Source organism: Takifugu flavidus, chromosome 17 (genome assembly GCF_003711565.1).
Source record: "Takifugu flavidus isolate HTHZ2018 chromosome 17, ASM371156v2, whole genome shotgun sequence".
In the NCBI taxonomy this organism is placed as follows: Eukaryota; Metazoa; Chordata; class Actinopteri; order Tetraodontiformes; family Tetraodontidae; genus Takifugu; species Takifugu flavidus.
The window spans coordinates 13,155,898-13,175,897 of record NC_079536.1 but is presented as its reverse complement, the minus strand read 5'-3'; the positions used below and the strand labels follow the sequence as shown (position 1 = coordinate 13,175,897).

General features: G+C 50.0%; 2 protein-coding genes across 8 annotated transcripts in view; one reads left to right on the top strand and one right to left on the bottom strand.

The window, feature by feature from the left end:
* cubn (cubilin (intrinsic factor-cobalamin receptor)) overlaps nucleotides 1-16,711 on the top strand; it is a 52,364-nt gene extending 35,653 nt beyond the window's left edge. The window contains 24 exon segments of the mRNA XM_057013801.1: nucleotides 1,148-1,322; nucleotides 1,454-1,632; nucleotides 1,771-1,980; nucleotides 2,089-2,229; nucleotides 2,666-2,850; nucleotides 3,050-3,221; nucleotides 3,532-3,735; nucleotides 4,580-4,729; nucleotides 4,904-5,025; nucleotides 5,690-5,915; nucleotides 6,287-6,474; nucleotides 6,547-6,703; nucleotides 6,884-7,033; nucleotides 7,137-7,322; nucleotides 7,614-7,743; nucleotides 11,158-11,375; nucleotides 11,888-12,087; nucleotides 12,647-12,809; nucleotides 12,970-13,178; nucleotides 14,417-14,561; nucleotides 14,674-14,855; nucleotides 15,352-15,517; nucleotides 15,817-16,052; nucleotides 16,532-16,711. Of these exon segments, the coding sequence (XP_056869781.1) occupies nucleotides 1,148-1,322; nucleotides 1,454-1,632; nucleotides 1,771-1,980; nucleotides 2,089-2,229; nucleotides 2,666-2,850; nucleotides 3,050-3,221; nucleotides 3,532-3,735; nucleotides 4,580-4,729; nucleotides 4,904-5,025; nucleotides 5,690-5,915; nucleotides 6,287-6,474; nucleotides 6,547-6,703; nucleotides 6,884-7,033; nucleotides 7,137-7,322; nucleotides 7,614-7,743; nucleotides 11,158-11,375; nucleotides 11,888-12,087; nucleotides 12,647-12,809; nucleotides 12,970-13,178; nucleotides 14,417-14,561; nucleotides 14,674-14,855; nucleotides 15,352-15,517; nucleotides 15,817-16,052; nucleotides 16,532-16,639 (4,202 nt within the window). The 3' untranslated portion in view covers nucleotides 16,640-16,711.
* A 7-nt stretch (nucleotides 16,712-16,718) lies between these two features.
* The window catches only part of trdmt1 (tRNA aspartic acid methyltransferase 1), a 12,634-nt gene continuing 9,352 nt past the window's right edge, over nucleotides 16,719-20,000 (bottom strand). For 3 of the 7 annotated variants that reach the window (XM_057013789.1, XM_057013791.1, XM_057013794.1), the window contains 4 exons: nucleotides 19,401-19,699; nucleotides 17,833-17,890; nucleotides 17,525-17,654; nucleotides 16,719-16,969 (listed from right to left, as the gene is read on the bottom strand). In XM_057013789.1, the coding sequence (XP_056869769.1) occupies nucleotides 16,836-16,969; nucleotides 17,525-17,654; nucleotides 17,833-17,890; nucleotides 19,401-19,699 (621 nt within the window). In that variant the 3' untranslated portion in view covers nucleotides 16,719-16,835. Of the gene's footprint in view, nucleotides 16,970-17,524; nucleotides 17,655-17,768; nucleotides 17,891-19,400; nucleotides 19,700-20,000 lie in introns of all 7 variants that reach the window. The other 4 variants (XM_057013792.1, XM_057013793.1, XR_008946970.1 and 1 more) reach the window with 3 other exon arrangements.

The window sequence follows — 20,000 nt, the reverse complement described above, 5'->3', positions numbered from 1 at the left end:
ACCATGAATAGGACCTTGAATAGGACCATGAATAGGACCTTGAATAGGACCATGAATAGGACCATGAATAGCACCATGAAAAGGACCATGAATAGGACCATGAATAGGACCATGAATAGGATCATGAATAGGACCATGAATAGGACCTTGAATAGGACCATGAATAGGACCTTGAATAGGACCATGAATAGGACCATGAATAACACCATGAATATGACCATGAATAGGACCATGAATAGGACCTTGAATAGGACCATGAATAGCACCATGAATAGGACCATGAATAGGACCATGAATAGCACCATGAATAGGACCATGAATAGGACCATGAATAGGACCATGGACCATGAATAGGACCATGGACCATGAATAGGACCATGAATAGGACCATGAATAGGACCTTGAATAGGACCATGAATAGGACCATGAATAGGACCATGAATAGGACCTTGAATAGGACCATGAATAGGACCTTGAATAGGACCATGAATAGGACCATGAATAGGACCTTGAATAGGACCTTGAATAGGACCTTGAATAGGACCATGAATAGGACCATGAACTCGTCCCTGACGGAGCCACTTTCAGAGGAGCTTCTGTGTATTTACCACTTTCGACCTTTGCCCACTTTAAAGGTCAAATTTTGGTCTCAGGGCAACAGACCAGCACCAGCACCAACAATCAGCAGCACGATGCTAAATACATGCTACATGCTAAATTAAAGAGGAGACTCTGCCCAACCCTAACGGCAGCTCCTTCCACAGTTTATTCTTCATAAACAGCATGAACAATAACTTACATTAACAGAAACCAAAAAAGCTCTTTCAAAATGTTGCTTCTCGTTGTGTATCTGTTAATATGTTAATATACTGTTAATATACACGTAATAAGGCACCGTTCAACACTGGGGAACTAGACCGCTGAGACTTTAAAGACCTAAAAGTGGAAATGCTCTCAGATGTCAGAATGATGTTACAGAAGTAGATGATTCAAACCACCAGGTCAAGAGGAGAAGCCTTCAGAAGTGGGGCAGGTTGGGGGTGTCTGGAGTGTGCTGGACTCTCATCTAGGCTGGCTCCACTCACATAGATACTCTATAGTGTCAGCGCTCGCGCTTGGCTAAACCTCTGCTGTTGTTTCTGTGCAGCATGCGGAGGCTTTATTGAGCTGGACGATAACGATCCTCCAGGCTATATAACTTCACCCAACTACCCCGAGAACTACCCTCAGAACATTGACTGTATTTGGGTGGTAACTGTGCCCAATGGAGAATCTGTCCGCATTGACTTTGAGGATGACTTCTACATTGAACCATCCAGCAGGTACAGCAGCATCCTTCTCACCCTGAAGGGAAACCATAAAACCCTGAAAGGTTTAACATGTTGGTGGTTCATTTGTGTTATAAATAATAATCTAGGGGATAAAACAATAATACTCTCTCTGTTTGGCTCAGCTGCATACACGACTACCTGGAGCTGCGCGATGGCCCCACCTTAAATGCTGCCGTGGTCTCCCGCCTGTGTGGCAACACTCGACCCTCTACTCAGCGGTCTACAGGATCCTCTATGCTGCTCAGGTTTCGAACCGACACCAGTGTAACGCACCGTGGTTTCAAGGCAAAGTTCTCTATAGGTAGGCCAGACTAAAGAAAGGATGTATCTTGAAGGTGTCCGAACCCTTTCTTCAGGCCACTGTAGCATTCCTAGCTTCATGGTTATACATCTACCTCCTACTCAGATAAAAGTTATTTTTGGATTTGTGTCCCCTCAGCGACATGCGGAGGTACCTTCATAGGTCAGAGTGGTGAAATCCACAGTCCTGGCTTCCCAGGATCAAACTACCCCGATGGCTCCATCTGCGAGTGGTCCCTGGTGGGACCCACGGGGCACTACCTCACTCTCCGCTTTGGGACCTTTACTCTGCAATCCACGCCAGGTTGTACTGCAGACTATGTGGAAATCCGAGAATATGATGCTTCAGGTACAACCACTTCTAATAACAAGAAACATCTCCAGTGCAGAAACAGCAGTACAAATCAGGATCTTGCACACGTTCCATATGCTGCTAACGGAAATCCTCTCCCTCTAGGACATGTGCTTGGCAAACACTGTGGCAGTGCTCTTCCAGCCTCTGTGGACACATCCGACAGTTTTGCCTTCGTCAAGTTCGTCAGTGACTCCAGTGGGAACGCAGCAGGCTTTAGTCTGGCCTTTGAGGCCAGTGTTGAAGGTACAGTCAAGGTTTCCAGAGTGTTGCTCTCATGGGTCTCAGCTCAGAGTTGATCCAATCAGACATTTTCATTCGGATTGAAGTACCTAAATGAGGCCTTCAGGGCAGTGAGTAACATTAAAGCCCATTATTCTCAGCAATCATGGCTCTCTTTCCATGATTAAGTCCACGAGGACACGTGGGGAAGGGCTGAGCCCTGCTGCGACCGGTGGGTGGAGCAGTTTGATCAACAAGGAACCTGGGACCAGGTTCATCAATCAATCACAACTGGAAACATAGTTAATATACATGTGCTTTTTTAATCGTACACGATTATTTCTGTAAATCATCACAAGCTGGCCAGGATGTTGCTTTTCAGTGTCAGGGTTGGATCGAGGCTTCTGAAGTGTCGGAAGGATTTCTCCTAGTGTAAAAACAAATGTGTCTTCCTCTGCAGCCTGTGGAGGAGAGCTGAATGCTCCGTCTGGAACCATCTCCTCACCAAATTACCCCAACCTGTACCCCCACAGCCGGGTGTGTCGCTGGGAGCTGAGGGTTCAAGCAGGCCGTCGGATCACCCTCACCATTGATGACCTGCGGCTAGAAGGTTCTGGTACCTCCTGCGCCTTTGACTACGTCGACGTGAGTTGATGTTGCCTTGATGTTCAGAAACCCAATCATCTTCAGAAACCCTTAGATCTTAGATCGCTACCTTTTTATACTGTACTTAAGCTAGGTTGAGCTTCTGTGCTCCACATCGAGAAACGTTTAGAATTTCAGTGAAATCTTACTGATGAGAACAACAAAGTGGTGCCAGCAGCCTTTTGTCTTTGTTTTGGAGGTTCTGAATGGGTTGGCAGATGATGCTCCTCGACTGCAAAGGTTCTGCGGTACAGTGGCTGAAGGCACACAGGTGCACTCCTCTGGCAACACCATGGCCATCGTGTTCTACACTGACGCCTCCATATCCAACGGTGGATTTATGGCTTCGTACTCATCTGAGGAACCTGCAGGCAAGAGCATTACGTTGGAAGTAGCACATGGGCTTCAAAGCTCCAGCTGAAATTAGGATTGAACAAAGGTTGCCGCGCCCCACACCCCTCATGGGGTCCATGTAGGTGTAGTATGGGACTAGAATACTGACCCGTACCCCGTACTGACATTAGGAATCTGGAGTTCCTTGACAACGTCAACACTCCTATTTGTCTTCGCTCTGTCAAAGTTTCTCAGAGCAGCTGAACATTTAAATGGATAAATTCTTGATGTTGCAACCAACTGATTTTTTCATTTTTCTTCAAATTTGGCTGTTTTATCTTTCTCCAGACTGTGGTGGAGTCCTGAACAGGCCCGCTGGGGGAAACTTCAGCTCTCCAGGATATTTAGTGTCCAACTACAGCAACAACCTGAACTGTGAGTGGCTGATCGAGAACCCCCAGCACGTCAACTCCTCTATCGTGGTGCTGTTGGAGGACCTGCACGTGCAGAACGATCAGACCTGTGAAAAAGACTTCCTGCTCTTCCGCCTCGGTGAGTCAAACATTCTGGCTGATGTTTTTTCGATTTCATTCTTTTTATACATGAAGGAATAATTGACTGAAAACCCTCTTCAAGCCCTTTAATCCCTCCACCTTTACAAGCCTTCCAGGACCTGCTGCTGAGAAGCATCTTCAGATTATGTTGCTCCACGTGGTGCCCACCTGCACGTGGTGCCCACCTGCACATGGTGCTCAGTTTGTGGTGATGTGCATTGTCTGATGTTCTCCAAACGTATCATCTAGTCTGACATAAAAAGCTCCACTTTTGAGACCAAATAGCCTCCTTCCAGTTAGGGTTAGGGTTCCTGACTCTCCCTCATGTCTTTGGGGGAATTCTAGGTGAGCTTTCTTGACTAGTATCTCCTCTTTGCTGCTCTCCCAGTCAGCGTCTTCTGGTGAACAGAAGACAAGATGGTCAGGAACAGGACAGGCTGGTCAGGAACAGGACAAGTGCTCAGAAGCAGGACAAGATGGTCAGGAACAGGACAGGCTGGTCAGGAACAGGACAGGCTAGTCAGGAACAGGACAGGCTGGTCAGGAACAGGACAGGCTAGTCAGGAACAGGCAGCTTTAAACCCAGAAAATTGACCAGTGCTGGAGAGTCTGGCCTGAGCAAGCAAACATGAGAGAGGGGGGCAGGTTTCAGTAGCTCCAGGTTTCAGTAGCTCCAGGTTTCAGGACTTTTTGGAAGGCTGCTGTCCTGCTGCTGCTGTCCTGCTGCTGCTGCTGTCCTGCTGTGGACATTTGTCCACATAAAAACCTACACTTCCTCCACGTCACTGGTACCATCTTAAGCGTGGATTCATGTGCTCTGCCTGTGCTTGGCTCTCCCACAGGTGACTCCGATGGGGAGCTACTGGCCAGATTTTGTGGACAAACCATTCCCACCGTTCCCATTGTGGTGTTCACCCCAGAGCTCTGGGTTCAGTTCCAGACTGATGCTTCCCAGGGAGATCTCGGCTTCATGGCTAAATACCTTTTCTCTGGTATGGTTTTCTCTGGTATCATTAAGCGTCTATCATTGTGAGCCTAACTCACAATGACCTAGTTATCCAGTTAGTTTTGTTCATCTACTATAGTAGGGTTAGGGTTAGAGCTATAGAAATGTAACTTCAGAAGTGTTTATTGTCATCCTTGATGTGCATCTTCCTCTGAAACAGAATGTGGAGGCTTGCAAACGGGTGAAGGAGGGGTGTTATCCAGTCCCAACTACCCTAACACTTACCCCAGCCCGAGCCGTTGCGCTTGGCTCCTGGAGGCTCCTGCAGGCCACACCATCACAGTAGGTCTTCACCATGGAAGAAGGTATCTCTGGTGATGGAACAGAACTCCATGGGCCTACCTGCCTTCTCCTCTCGTCTTATGGAGCTCTGGGCCACTCGACCTCCAAACAAAAATGTATTTTGAGAGGCTCTAAGCTTGAACAGCAGCGGTTCAGGAGCTCCTCAGAAGGTCTCCTGTGGTGCTTGGAGTCCATGTCAGCTTTCAGACCCCCAGGAACTTAAAGTTATAGACACGAATGTGTAGGCATAGAGCCGGTGTTAAGGTTGAAAACTGGACAAAGATGAGGGACGATTGTCTGTGTGATTTTCCCTCCCTGATCCAGCATCAGATGAAGTGACCGATGACTTGGGAAGGGCTGTTGAAGGCAGAGCTAAAATCTACAAAGAGCAGCCTGGTGTAGTTTCTCTGGTGCTCCGGACGTGTACGTGTTATATGGAGAGTTGTGAGTTCCTCTGAACATCTTTATCCAAACTGGTGGGGTTTGAAGTGCAGGAAAAACTCCCCTTTAACAGGAAGAAACCTTGAAAGAATGTTGGTGCTTGATGATTCCCAATGATCACATGACTCCAGCTGTTGGAGAGGATTAGCCAACTCCTCTAAACACAGTCCATTTGATCTGATGCCTGCAGATAAAAGAACGATGATGCTCATTTGTTTTGCAGCTGACCTTCAGCTACTTCAACCTGGAGCCTCATTCAACGTGCACCTGGGACTCTGTCACCATCTTCAATGGAGGGTCTCCTGGATCGCCTGTCATAGGCCAGTACTGTGGCACCAGCTCCCCAGGAAGCATCCAGTCAGGCTCCAACAAGCTGGCTGTAGTGTTCCTGGCTGACCACAGTGTGTCCAGAGGAGGATTTGTGGCTTCCTGGTCTACAGATTCCTCAGGTGGGTCAGTTGCTGAGCTCCTGTCATGTGAAAGGCTCTTTAGAGACCATTTCAACCATGCGCTGTGTATTTCTATCACTTCTTAATGCGGAAAACGATCTCTATTACATAGTAATAATAACCACTCTCCAGATTATTCTCATCTTCCACCCTTTTGAAACTTCCTCAAACTTTCCCTCATCAATGTACCCTTTGGGCTTTTTCCATTTGTCTTCATCGTCTCTGAGATGTTTTTACAACCTTGGTGGGGCTCCAGCTGTGGTATCTTTACAGACATACTGTACATAAGTGTGCATAAGGCCACAACATCTGAAAGACCTTAAAGCATCTAAAATAATAATCATCACAAGAATTCTTGTTTCTATCACCAGGTTGTGGTGGTACCATTCATGCTGATGTGGGATCCATCAAGTCTCCAAATTATCCCCAGAACTTCCCAGCCAATGTAGAATGCTCCTGGCAAATCATAGCACATGAGGGAACTCACCTGGAGATGAGCTTCGATGAGGAATTCCAGATTCCAGACAGCAGCGGCGTCTGTTTGAACAGCTACGTCAAGGTACGGCACAAGAACGGCGGACAAGCAGTGACACATCCAAACAAATGACACTTCTTGGGTTGTTCCTGGCAGATGTGGTCAGGCCGGAGTCAACACCCTGAAGCACTGCTGTCCTCGGGCTGTGGCTCAGTGGCCCCCAGTCCCTTCCTCGCTCCGTATAACATCATCACAAGTCGATTCCAGAGCAGTGACGCCACAGGAAAAGGATTCTCAGCCACCTTCAGCACCAGTAAGAATGCCGCAGTGTTGAGAACACCATGCTGGTGGAAACATGAAGGCTGTCAGTGGGCTCCTCAATAAAAGTGCTTGGCACCTTCCCCCGAGGCCCTCGTTCCCCTGAACTCTGCTGCAGCCTCATTAGGGTTCCTTGAGGAGTGACAGACCAGCTCTGCATTGTTGTGATTGTCAGGGTGTGGAGCAAACTTCACAGCCTCCAGTGGTCGAGTGGTTTCTCCAAACTATCCAGCCAACTATCCTGACGGGTCCAGCTGTGACTACATCGTGGATGCTGGAGAACAGACAGTAATCGTCCTCACCTTTCAGGTCTTTAAGGTCGAAGGCAAGTTTGAACAAAGAGGATGAGCTCAACATTTGAATGCAAGGTTCTCGTGATGGAACCTTTTAATTCTATTCTATAAGAAAATGTTTGACTTGTTTCCTAGCACATTCCAGCTGCGTCTATGATGGGGTGAAGATCTATAACCTGGCTTCTCGGAACACTCCGCTTGCTACTCTGTGTGGCAGCACTGTCCCAGGCCCGTTCCTCACCTTTGGCCCAATGCTGCTGCACTTCTACTCCGACTCTGTCATCACAGACAGAGGCTTCATGGCTGAATACAGAGCCATTCGTAAGTTCAAGACGGGGCCATTAAAGAAAAGCATCTTGATCTTTAGACGAAGGAAGACTAATGAAGATAGAAGCGGAGATGTTCCTCTTGACCAGTGTTTGCTATTTTGCTACTGCAGCTGTGACAGATGGGACAGATATTAGCAGCTTCTCTATGTATTCTCTATTTTCATGATGAAGCTAGCATTGGTGCAACATTTGCTCCCAGACTCTAGAACTAGCGTGCACTCTCAGTAGATAATCCAGCCAAACCAACTGTGCTGGCGTTGATGGAATGTTTGCGTTTCCACAGCATGTGGTGGCTTCTTCAACAGCACCGCAGGTACCGTCAGCAGTCCCACGCTGTCCATGGCCAACTACCACCACAACATCAACTGTACCTACCACATCATGGTCCCAGCTAACAGAGTGGTGGATCTCAGGTAAGACACACAGAGGGGGACCAGCTCATTGGCGGCCCGAGGCAAGCGTTTGGGGGTTCCGTACCTTGATTAAGAGTACCTTGGCACCTGTTTAGAACCTAAAATCACAGATAAGGGTTGCCTCAGAAGGTTTCCCAGTCTGCACAGTTGTGACCCCCTCTGTGTTAGACCCTCAAACTAGGTCAAGAAAAGCCTTTTAGGGATAAAGGAGAAACCTGGAGGAGAGACACAGATGAGGGATCCCTCTGCCTGGGAAGGACACATGTCCAGTTGATGCCATAGAAAAGATCACCATTATATTTATCTCGTCTCATCTTCTTAACCACTTTATCCCTTTCGGAGTCACGGGGAGGGCCCACAATGCGAAGGCAGGTCCCCCCTGGATGAGTCAAACGTTCATCACAAGGCCCTATATGAGCATTTGTCCATGGGCCCAGGTGGATCTTCAGATGTCCTCAAATGGAGCTCTGGGCCACTTGACCCTCAGATGTTGATGGACCGTATCAGGAATCAGCAAGGAAATAAGACAGGCTCCAACAGCAAGATGCTTGGTTATGTGCCATGAATCTAACCCTAACCCTAACCCCTAACCCTAACCCTAATAAATAAGGCTATAGGATAGAGTCGAGGGTGTAGAGGTGTGTTATAGGAGCCCACTATAATACACAGTTTGGTTCTGTAGCAGCATAACTGAGCATTTCTCTGTTCACCTTAATTAGAAACCTTATTGAAAGGGAGGTTTTAGGTCTGGTTTTTAATGCTGAACACAGTGTCCACCTCCTGGATCCAGACTGGGAGCTGGTTCCAAAGGACAGGGGCTTGATATCTAAAGGCTCTGGCCCTTCACCCCCCCCGGAAAGTCTGCATTTTGAGAGAGCAGCACTCTACTGTAGTTGGATTAGAAGGAGACACTGATGGTGATCTTTCATCTGACCACCATGAGAGAAATGTGGTGATCTCTTTAGTCCTGGCTCGAGAACAACGGCTTCTCTGGTGCCGACTAGAACCAGGAACAGAGACCAGGGACAGAGACCAGGAACAGAGACCAGGGACAGAGACCAGGAACAGAGACCAGGGACAGAGACCACATTAGTCCAGGACAGGCTTCTCTACATGGATCCCCTTATAATCTAAAGTAGAGTTTTAAATCCTCCTCCTCCTCACATACGAGGCTGTTCATGGTCTTGGTTCCTCTTATTCAGATGAACCATCCAACCAGAGCGCTACGCTCTCAACACACAGGTCAAGTTCCCAGAGTCTCTGACAATAGTACGGGGGGCAGAGCCTTCAGGTCTCAGGCCCTGGTTCTCTGGAACCAGCTCCCAGTCTGGATCCAGGAGGTAGACACAGCGTCAGGGTTAGGGTTAGGGTTAGGGTTAACTGGATTTAAACCCTTCCTTTCTGATCAGGTTTATATTTAAGGTGAAGACATAAGTGCTGTGTTCTGCTGCTGTAGGCTCAGACTGCTGCTGCTTCTATGATACACCTGCTCCCCTCCCTCTTCCTCTGCTTTCTCTACTCTTAGAAAATGATATATTCATGTCACATAAATGCATTATTAATGCTGGAGCCCGTCTTGATGGGGTGGGGGTGGGATCTCTGCATGAGGGCATCTGAAGATGCCCCTGGACTTCTGGATGGCCCTGCCCCAGGATGCCCCCGGACTTCTGGATGGCCTTGCCCCTTCTGGATGGCCCTGCCCCAGGATGCCCCTGGACCTCTGGATGGCCCTGCCCCAGGATGTCCCTGAACTTCTGGATGGCCCTGCCCCAGGTCCCTGGACTTCTGGATGGCCCTGCCCCAGGATGTTCCTGGACTTCTGGATGGCCCTGCCCCAGGATCTCCCTGGACTTCTGGATGGCCCTGCCCCAGGATGTCCCTGGACTTCTGGATGGCCCTGCCCCAGGATGTCCCTGGACTTCTTTACACTCTATATGACTGATGTTGATTCTGGCACCTGGACTGTTTGAGTTTCTTGATGAGATGTGAGCTGTTTTTAACTCATGTTTGGTTGTGGACTCCTAAACTGGTCTCAGCTGTTCTCTATCAGGTCAAGTTTTTGAACTCTAGGATCCCCCCTAGATCAAAGGACCCATAGAGGATATTGTTAGCACAGACCTGTTGGCAGCTGCACACACCTCTCCAAGAAAATCCAACTCAACAGATTTTTTTTCATATTGTCGTAGTTGTAAAAGCAGCTTTTAAATGTCAATCTTCTTCCTCATAGAGCTTACTGCCTCTTCCTTGCTCCCATCATCATCTGTTCCATTGGGGTGAGGGTTAGGGTTAGGGGTTAGGGTTAGGGGTTAGGGTTAGGATGAGGGTTATTATTAGGGTTAGGATTAGGGGTTAGGATTAGGGGTTAGGGTTAGGGGTTAGGGTTAGGATGAGGGTTATTATTAGGGTTAGGATTAGGGGTTAGGTTAGGGTTAGGGTTAGGATGAGGGTTATTATTAAGGTTAGGATTAGGGGGTTAGGGTTAGGGGTTAGGGTTAGGATGAGGGTTATTATTAGGGTTATTATTAGGGTTAGGATTAGGGGTTAGGGTGAGGGTGAGGGTTAGGGTTAGGGTTAGGGTTAGGGTCATTGTTAGGGTCAGCGTTAGTGTTTGGGGTCAGGGTTAATATTAGGGTCAGCGTTAGGGTTAGGGGTTAGGGTCAGGTTTAGAGTCAGCGTTAGGGTAAGGGGTCAGGGTTAGGATTAGGGTCAGAGTTAGGGTCATTGTTAGGGTTAGGATTAGGATTAGGGGTGAGGGTGAGGATTAGGATTAGGGTTAGGTTTAGGATTAGGGGTTAGGGTGAGGGTTAGGGTTAGGATTAGGATTAGGGGTTAGGGTGAGGGTTAGGGTTAGGATTAGGGGTTAGGGTTAGGATTAGGGTCAGCTTCAGGATTAGGGGTTAGGGTCATTGTTAGGGTCAGCGTTAGTGTTAGGGGTCAGGGTTAGGATTAGGGTGAGCGTCAGGGTTAGGGCCAGCGTCAGGGTGAGGGTTAGGGGTTAGGGTCAGCGTTAGGGTTAGGGTTAGGGGTTAGGGTTAGGGTTAGGGTCATTGTTAGGGTCAGCGTTAGGGTTAGGGTCAGCGTTAGGGTTAGGGTAGGGTCAGCGTTAGGGTTAGGGTTAGGGTTAGGGGTCAGGTTAGGATTAGGGTGAGCGTTAGGGTTAGGTCAGCGTTAGGGTTAGGGGTTAGGGGTCAGGGTTAGGATTAGGGTGAGCGTTAGGGTTAGGGTCAGCGTTAGGGTTAGGGTTAGGGTCAGCGTTAGGGTTAGGGGTCAGGGTTAGGATTAGGGTGAGCGTTAGGGTTAGGGTCAGCGTTAGGGTTAGGGTTAGGGTCAGAGTTAGGGTGAGCATCCCGGCTTCCTCGTTTGATCTCCCTCACACTTCTGAACAGCAGCTAATCCTCTTTGTCTTGTCTGTAGGTTTAATACCTTCCACCTGGAGGCATCTTCTTCCTGTCGTTACGATTATGTGGCAGTGTACGATGGACAGAATTCCTTTGCACCTTTGCTTGGGAAATTCTGTGGCGATGTGCTGCCACCTAATCTGCTCTCCTCCACCAATCACATCTTCATAGTGTTCAGGACTGATGCCTCAGTCAGCGGGATTGGTTGGAGGGCTACATACAGCGAGACTCTTGGTAGGTATTATGCTAACCCTGAATTTTTGGAGGATGAAGTGGGTTTTTTATGCTAAATAACATTTGTTTTGAACCAGGAAATATTTCACAATTAACACATAAACAGCCGAATGTTTCCTTCCCTTCCTTCCCAGCTCATCTTTCTCCTCATGGCCCAGTGGATCAGTTCTTCCTTACTTTAGCATTGATAGGATGTTGGGTTATTCCAGCCAGGACCGGCGGCTGATCCCTGCTTGTGCTAATCACACTTATCAACCATGCTAATACATAAAATATCTTTCCTTTTTTGGTTCTTCTTTTATCAACACGTGGTGGTTTTGAAAATGAAACTTGGAAAATAAGTTGCTTGAATGTAAATATGGGACATGTAAATATTGTAAACTTCTAAATAGCCACTGTCTTCTGAATGAGGCTGTTTTCAAACTGACAAAGAAGAAATCTGTCTGTGTGTGTGTGTGTGTGTGTGTGTGTGTGTGTGTGTGTGTGTGTGTGTGTGTGTGAATCACCTGCAGGTCCAGCGCAGGGATGTGGAGGCTATCTGTCCATGCCCATGGGCATGATTGGTTCTCCTGATCCAAACCTGGACGGGCTGTACGAGCCCAGGCTGGACTGCCTGTGGGTCATTGAAATGCCAGTCAACAGAGCAATCAACTTGACCTTCACCTCCTTTGAGCTGGAGACTTCTTCTACGTGCCGCTACGACTTTGTCAAAGTAGCTACAGCTGAACAAGCCTTATAGTTTAGCAATGTATATGTGGTGGTAACCTAACCCTAACCCCAACCCTAACCTAACCCTCTAACCCCAACCCTAACCTAACCTAACCTAACTGAACCCTAACCCTCTAACCCCAACCCTAACCCTCTAACCCTAACCTAACCCTCTAACCCTAACCTTCTAACCCTAACCTAACCTTCTAACCTAACCTAACCCTAACCTAACCCTCTAACCCTAACCTAACCTAACCCTACCCCAACCCTAACCCCAACCCTAACCCCAACCCTAACCTAACCTAACCCTCTAACCCTAACCCTCTAACCCCAACCCTAACCTAACCCCAACCCTAACCTAACCTAACCCTAACCCTAACCCCAACCCTAACCCCAACCCCAACCCTAACCCTCTAACCCCAACCCTAACCTAACCTAACCCTCTACCCTAACCCTCTAACCCCAACCCTAACCCTCTAACCCTAACCTAACCCTCTAACCCTAACCCTCTAACCCTAACCCTCTAACCCTAACCTAACCCCAACCCTAACCCTGTGTCTCAGGTGTATGATGGGGACAACACTCACTTCCCTTTGGTTGGAACCTTCTGTGGAACATCCATTCCTTCTTATTTCATATCAAGTGGAAACCTTCTGACGGTCCACTTTGTGAGTGATGGCTCAGTGCAGAGACGTGGCTTCAATGCTACCTACATGTCTGTTCCACGTAAGAGATCTTCAGCTTTCTGGGGTCTTGGGTCTTGTTGTGTCTTAAGTGCAGTAAATCTGCTCCAGTTGCTCCTTGTGGTGTGTTTCACATATTGTGGAGGAGCAGGTGACACCAGGACGTGAGTGACCACGATGTGATGTGTTTGACTGTCCTGCAGTGGTTTGTGGGGGGACCCTAAACGCAACATACGGCGCTCAGGCCATCAGCTCACCCTCCTTCCCCAACGCCTACCCTGATTTCACCTCCTGCCGCTGGATTATTGACGCTCCTCCACAAGAAACCATCCAGTTATCAGTCCAGACTTTTGCTCTCCAGTCCGGCCAGAGTTGCTCCACAAACTACCTGGAGATGAAGGACTGGCCAGTGGTAAGTTCAGTATCACCCTAAAGAGGGACAGAAGCATTTTATTGGTCCGGCCAAAGTTAAAGAGGCGAATTGTGAAAGCAGGAGACATAATGAGCATATTTGTGATGGAGCAGCGGGTTAGGGTTGGGTTAGGGTTCAGGGTTTGGGATAAAACTTTTTTGCACTGGCCTACTGATCGGAATGATAGGGGATTGCAGAAGATGAAGGCCCCCCTAGGGAGGGGGAAAGCAGCTGTTGGTCAGGGCTCGAGACCAGTCCCGTAGAAAGTAGGGGGGGGGCAGAATCAACCAGGGTTGTGGTTTGGGTTTAGGGTTAGAATTTGAGGAAGCCGTGGAATTAGGGTTAGGGATGGGAAAGGAGGTGGGATTTCAAAGAAGCAGTAGGATTGGTAGAAGGGTTGGGGTCAGGAGTGGATTTGGGGTTGGGCTTAAGAGTTAGGGTTGGGGGTTAGGGTTAAGGGTAGGGAAAAGTGGTTCAGTTTAGGGTTGGGGTTAGGGTTAAGGTTTAGGGTTAGGGTTAGGGTTGGGGGTTAGGGTTAAGGGTAGGGAAAAGTGGTTCAGTTTAGGGTTGGGGTTAGGGTTAAGGTTTAGGGTTAGGGTTAGGGTTAGGGAAAGGTGTTAGGGTTAGGGGTTGGGGTTAGAGTTAGAGTTAGAGTTAGAATTAGAGTCAGGGTTAGGGTCAGGGTTAGAGTTCGGGTTAGGGTTAGGGGTTAGGGGTTAGAGTTCAGGTCAGGGTTAGGGTTAACCCTACCCCTAACCCTTATGTGTGTTACACCTCGGCGGAGCTTTGCATTAATCCGTAACATCTCCCTCGCTGACAGCCTCCAGTCAGACCGTCCACTCCCCACCACCCATGTTCACAACTTGAACTTTATTGTCATGGCAACAAACAGGTGTCCACTTTCCACCATCAACCGTGTCTCCTGTCCCTCACAAGTCTTTCTGTCTTCAGCTTTGTTAGGCTGTAATGTCAGCCCTCGGGTTCTTGATCTGTTAGGGTTGTTTGGGATCAGGGATTGCAGACAGCTAAAGTTAAACGAGGTTCATTGAAGGCTTCATTCAAATCAGCGAGTCACCCTTGATGAAGCGAGTGGAGACGCCGTAGCCGGTGGGTCCAGCAGCTCGTTCCCCAGGTTTGAAGCAGCAGCGGCCTCAGGTCCACCAGCAGGCGGCTAGCTCTCTTCTCCTCTTGGAAACATGATATCCTCCATATTCCCAGGATTCTTCTTGTGTTTCCAGGGAGATTATGGACAGTCCCACCGGTTCTGTGCATCAGATGATCACCCGGTAGATTTCTACAGCTATGGCAGGACAGTCCTTGTCCACTTTAAATCGGACACCTTTATGGCAGGAAATGGCTTGAATTTCACATTCCAAGTTGCCAGTAAGTACAAATATTCACGGAATCAAACGTGAGTGCAAATGTTGAATATATGCTTATAACTGAATTAAATCTATGAGTAGAGCTACTCCAACAATGGTCCTACTGTTGTCAGGCTGTAGCAGAACCTTTGAGCAGGAGTACGGCTACCTGAAGAGTCCTGGCTGGCCTGAGGTCTACCCCCATGATGTGGACTGCACCATCCTCCTGAAGGCGCCACAGAACAGCAGCATCTCTCTGTTCTTCAACAGCTTTGACCTGGAGAGCCACAGCAGTTGCCAGTACGACTACCTGGAGGTGAGTCGTTGCACTTCAGCGCCATCATTCCATCACTGAACAATCAATCGCAATTTTGGAGAGAAATATTGTGGCAAAGAGTTGTTGAATCATTGGAACGTCTCCATGACGACCCCAACCCTAACCATGACACCGTCCTAACTCCCCCACAGCTAATCTTCTAACCCCTATTGCTAACCCTAACCCTAATGCTAACCCTAACTGTAACCCAACCTAACCCTAATCCCCACAGCTAACCTCCCAACCCTCTAGCCCCCCATGCTAACCCCCACAGCTAACCTCCCAACCCTCTAACCCTAACCCCCTAATGCTAACCCTAACCCCCAACCCCTAACCCCTGCACAGCTCCCAGGTGAGTCACCAGGGGTTCAGACCCAGGACTGTCAGAGTCTGTAACCAAAAGGTCCGTGCCGGTCCTGTGATGCGTCTTCTACCAAACTTTGATTGGTCAGCGGATTTTCTTGTTTCGCCTGTTGTTGACGGTCTCTTGTCTCAGATCCGGAACGGCAGCACATCCGACTCCCCGCTGATTGACCGGCTGTGTGGCGGCACCGTCCCGAACCCAATCTTTGCTCAGTCCAACCACCTGTACTTGCGGTTCAAGAGTGATTTTTCAATGGCACGAGATGGCTTCGAGGCCACGTGGACATCGTCTCCTCACGGTAAGAAGCCGTTAGCTTGCGTCCAACAGCAAAACTGGTTGTGACTAGTTTCCAGCTGTTTGCTTGTTGCATAGAATCGTTCACCTTCCACCATGATTCTGACTCTGCATCCAGTTTTCTGTCCATTTGGTGGTTAAATGAATGAAGGTTTGTGTTTGGGGACTAATTACCAGACAGGGAATAAACCTCTCCGAGGAGTCATCTCAAGGTTCCCATAGAAGTAGAAGCTTAAATATAAGAAGCAACGTGACGCTCACTGGAACATCCTGTGGTCCTAATGCATGTGACATGTGTGCTAGGTTGTGGCGGCACTCTCTATGGAGACCACGGCACCTTCACAAGCCCCAACTTCCCAGGGACCTATCCCAATAGTACCCACTGTGAATGGAGCATCACAGCACCGCGAGGCCGGCTCGTGACCGTCACCTTTGCCCAGATTTACATCGACGACCCTGGAAGTTGCCAGAACAACTACCTGAAGTTGTACGATGGCCCCGACGCATCTTCCCAGCCCGTTGGACCGTACTGTGGGGCGGTAGGTATCTTACCGATGGGGCGGGAGGTCAAATGAACTGGTGGGATTCCCAGAGATCCTTCTACTGTACTGGTGTTCGTAATGCTGTTAGCCCTTGTTGCTGGTCCTTTCCCTTGCTCCTCCTGGTCACCATGTGCTGGGAGCAGCAACTGGAGTCACGTAGCCTTCTCTTCAGTTCAGTGGGGGTCTTCTTCTACTCCTCTTTCCTTCTTCTCAACATGAACAAAAACCCAACCAGACATTAGCGTTGTTGTCTTCAGAGGAGTGCTCCTAACCCAGGAGGTGTCTCTCTGTGTTGGACTGTTTGGTCTCACTGATGGACAGATCTGGACATCCTTCAGTGCCCTGGGCAGCAGCAGCAGGAGAGAAAGGAGCGGGCCAACGCCAGCCGCTAGTTCATTGGGTTTAGTTGTGTACATGGTGTTTAAATCAGGTCTGGGATGTTTGGTTTCACTGGATCTTCTCTGCCGTTTGTACAGGAAACCAACATTGCTCCATTCACAGCCTCTTCTCATGAAGTTCTGGTGGTTTTCCAGGCTCAGTCCGCCACCCTGCCCTCAGGATTCAGACTGACCTGGAGCAGCTGAAGCCGCCCCCTTCTGCTGTTGTTCAAACCTTTATTGTGTGTTGTGGCATAAAATAAAGAGCCGCTGTGTGAAGCTTCCGTCTTTTTGTCAGAATAAATCAGAGTTTAATGTGAAGACAAAGCTCAGCGGTCACATGACATGAGAGGCTGCACCGGCCCAGACGCTTGGCTGTGCAGGGCCGGAACCATGAGAGGACTCAATGGGGTCCGCCGTCTTTGTGCTGCTGCTCTGGAGTCACCAGCAGCTGCAGAAGTTTGGCCACCACCACCACGTTCAGGCTGTTCCCCAGAAGTCTGTACTGCTGCTTGGTAGAGACGGACTCTGGAAAGGCTGCAAAGTACACGGAGACGCCGTTTAGATGTAGAGACCTGGGACAATGTCCAGGCCCATAACCCTCTCTCAGTGTGGACATCACTACTCATGCTAGCTCATGCTAGCTTTGCTTTGGGCTTTCTACGGAGCACAGGGGTCAAAATGAGAAGATGACCACCGGACGGGTCGCTCACCCTCAGTTCTAATATCAGCGGCTTCTAAAGACCAGGACCAGACACCAGTGTGTTCCTGGCTCTGCTGCTCTATCAAGGTCTATTAGGGCTCTACCTAGCCCTAGCCCTAACCCTAGCCCTAACCTAACCCTACCTAACCTTAACCCTACCTAACCCTAACCCTAGCCCTAACCCACCGGACGGGCCGCTCACCCTCAGTTCTAATATCAGCGGCCTCTAAAGACCAGGACCAGACACCAGTGTGTTCCTGGCTCTGCTGCTCTATCAAGGTCTATTAGAGCTCTACCTAGCCCTAGCCCTAACCCTAGCCCTAGCCCTAACCTAACCCTAACCTAACCCTAACCCTGCCAGACTTTCACTCATTCAGGACTCGGCTTACTGAAGCTCTGAGGAAAGCCCATCAGATTGGCCACCTCTCTGGGGGTGAAGTAGCGGAGCTTCAGGTCCAGCAACCTCTGGACTTTCTCCTCTTCTGAGCACTGGTCCAGACTGGGAAACACATCTTCCACCTGCACGTCACACAAGGGCAGAAAGAAGGTGTGTTTTATGATCCACTTGTGTCCTTCAGACCATGGAGAGCACAGGTGATGCACATTGGGAGGAAAACCTGAGCAAACATTTACATTTCAAAGACTAATGGTTAGCCAATGAGAGGACTGAGGTAATCCACGAGAAGTTCCAACTCACGGATGTGTCCAGGCAGCACTGCAGCACTGAGCCCGTTCCCTCCACGTACTTCCTGTACCTAGAAATCAGACAACCCAGATCAGTGATCCAGATGATCAATCAAACCAGCTTCAGCCTCATCTGGGAGACAGGCTGCTGTACTGCGGCTCGCTTTGCACCCCAGCATCCTTTAGAGATCCAAAACACGACCCGAGTTCAGACTTTAGGCCTCTGAAAACTGACAAGGGTCCAGAGATTTCCCCCGACCAAAAGGACGAACATTGATAACTGTGCACGTGTGCCTGCATCTGAGGGACCAATGAGGAGGCCGAGCACTGATTAGTGACTTTAAATAAACCCATAGTCCACTGTGGTCCACCGCTGTGGTTCACCGCTGTGGTCCACCGCTGTGGTGCCCTGCTGTGGTCCACCGCTGTGGTACCCTGCTGTGGTCCACCGCTGTGGTTCACCGCTGTGGTCCACCGCTGTGGTGCCCTGCTGTGGTCCACCGCTGTGGTACCCTGCTGTGGTCCACCGCTGTGGTGCCCTGCTGTGGTCCACCGCTGTGGTGCCCTGCTGTGGTCCACCGCTGTGGTTCACCGCTGTGGTCCACCGCTGTGGTACCCTGCTGTGGTCCCCCGCTGTGGTGCCCTGCTGTGGTCCACCGCTGTGGTACCCTGCTGTGGTCCACCACTGTGGTGCCCTGCTGTGGTCCACCACTGTGGTCCACCACTGTGGTGCCCTGCTGCGGTCCACCATTGCGGTCCACCGCTGTGGTCCACCACTGTGGTCCACCACTGTGGTCCACCACTGCGGTCCACCGCTGTGGTCCACCACTGTGGTCCACCACTGTGGTCCACCGCTGCGGTCCACCACTGTGGTGCCCTGCTGTGGTGCCCTGCTGTGGTCCACCGCCGTGGTCCACCACTGTGGTCCACCACTGTGGTGCCCTCCTGTGGTCCACCACCGTGGTGCCCTGCTGTGGTCCACCACTGTGGTTCACCGCTGTGGTCCACCACCGTACGGGTTTTGCTGGACTGTCTCCGGAGGGTTGTGGGAGAAAGCTTTGATCTTTGTGGGTTGAATCTGATACTGGGCTGTGTTTGAAGGCAGTTAGCATTCTCAGTTCCCTAACAATTACCCCGATGGAATGTTGTTGCAGGGGGTATAATGGCAGTGTGGGTCTAACTGGGCCATAATGGACCCGGGCTATGATGGAGCCATGGCTGCTTTAACCCGGGCTAAAGTCTGGAGAGCAGGCGCTGGCTCCACACATGCATGTCCTGAACATCGTTAGCTCAGCTGTGTCACTCTTTAGCCTCAACAGAGCAGCTCCTCCTCTCCAGACCCAGACAGACCATGCTGGTGGCCTCTCCAGTCCACCAGACGCACGCCCCCGGACGTTCTGGTTTCCTAAAGACGCCACTTCACCAGCAGAAGCTGAAAAGCCATTGATAGAGTTCACCTCTCGATCACCCGAGTGAACCGAACCCTGAGAGGCACCACACAGCTCGGGGGGACCAGCTGACCTCGAGCAGGTGGGGCTGGTCCTCCAGGGCTGTTAGCTTCAGCTCACCACCGTTACTCACCCTTTCGTGAAGCAGACGGACCTCCTACACGAGGGTCGGACGATGTCCAGCAGCTGAGCGTATCGCAGCAGAGTCTTTGGAGGGAGGAGATGCTGCGGTTCATGAACGTCCTCCTGCGGCTCCAAAAAGGCCTGGATCTGTTGGACAGACAGATCAGAGTTCTGGATCTGCTTCTTCTGGACTTCCAGCGTGGCCTTCAGCTGAGTCGAGCAGGGACACGTGTGCGATTTGTCCTGTGGTGGGCAGATGTGTGGAGCAGGTGGGGCGTCCTCAGCAGGACCCGTCGAGGGAGCTGAAATCTAAGAACACACCATCGATTAGCCGTCCTATTGCATCTCTGGACAGGACAGTGACTGGGGAGTCCTGCTGTGTCCAAACACAGGACAGTGACTGGGGAGTCCCGCTGTGTCCAAACACAGGACAGTGACTGGGGAGTCCCGCTGTGTCCAAACACAGGACAGTGACTGAGGAGTCCCGCTGTGTCCAAACACAGGACAGTGACTGGGGAGTCCCGCTGTGTCCAAACACAGGACAGTGACTGGGGAGTCCCGCTGTGTCCAAACACAGGACAGTGACTGGGGAGTCCCGCTGTGTCCAACA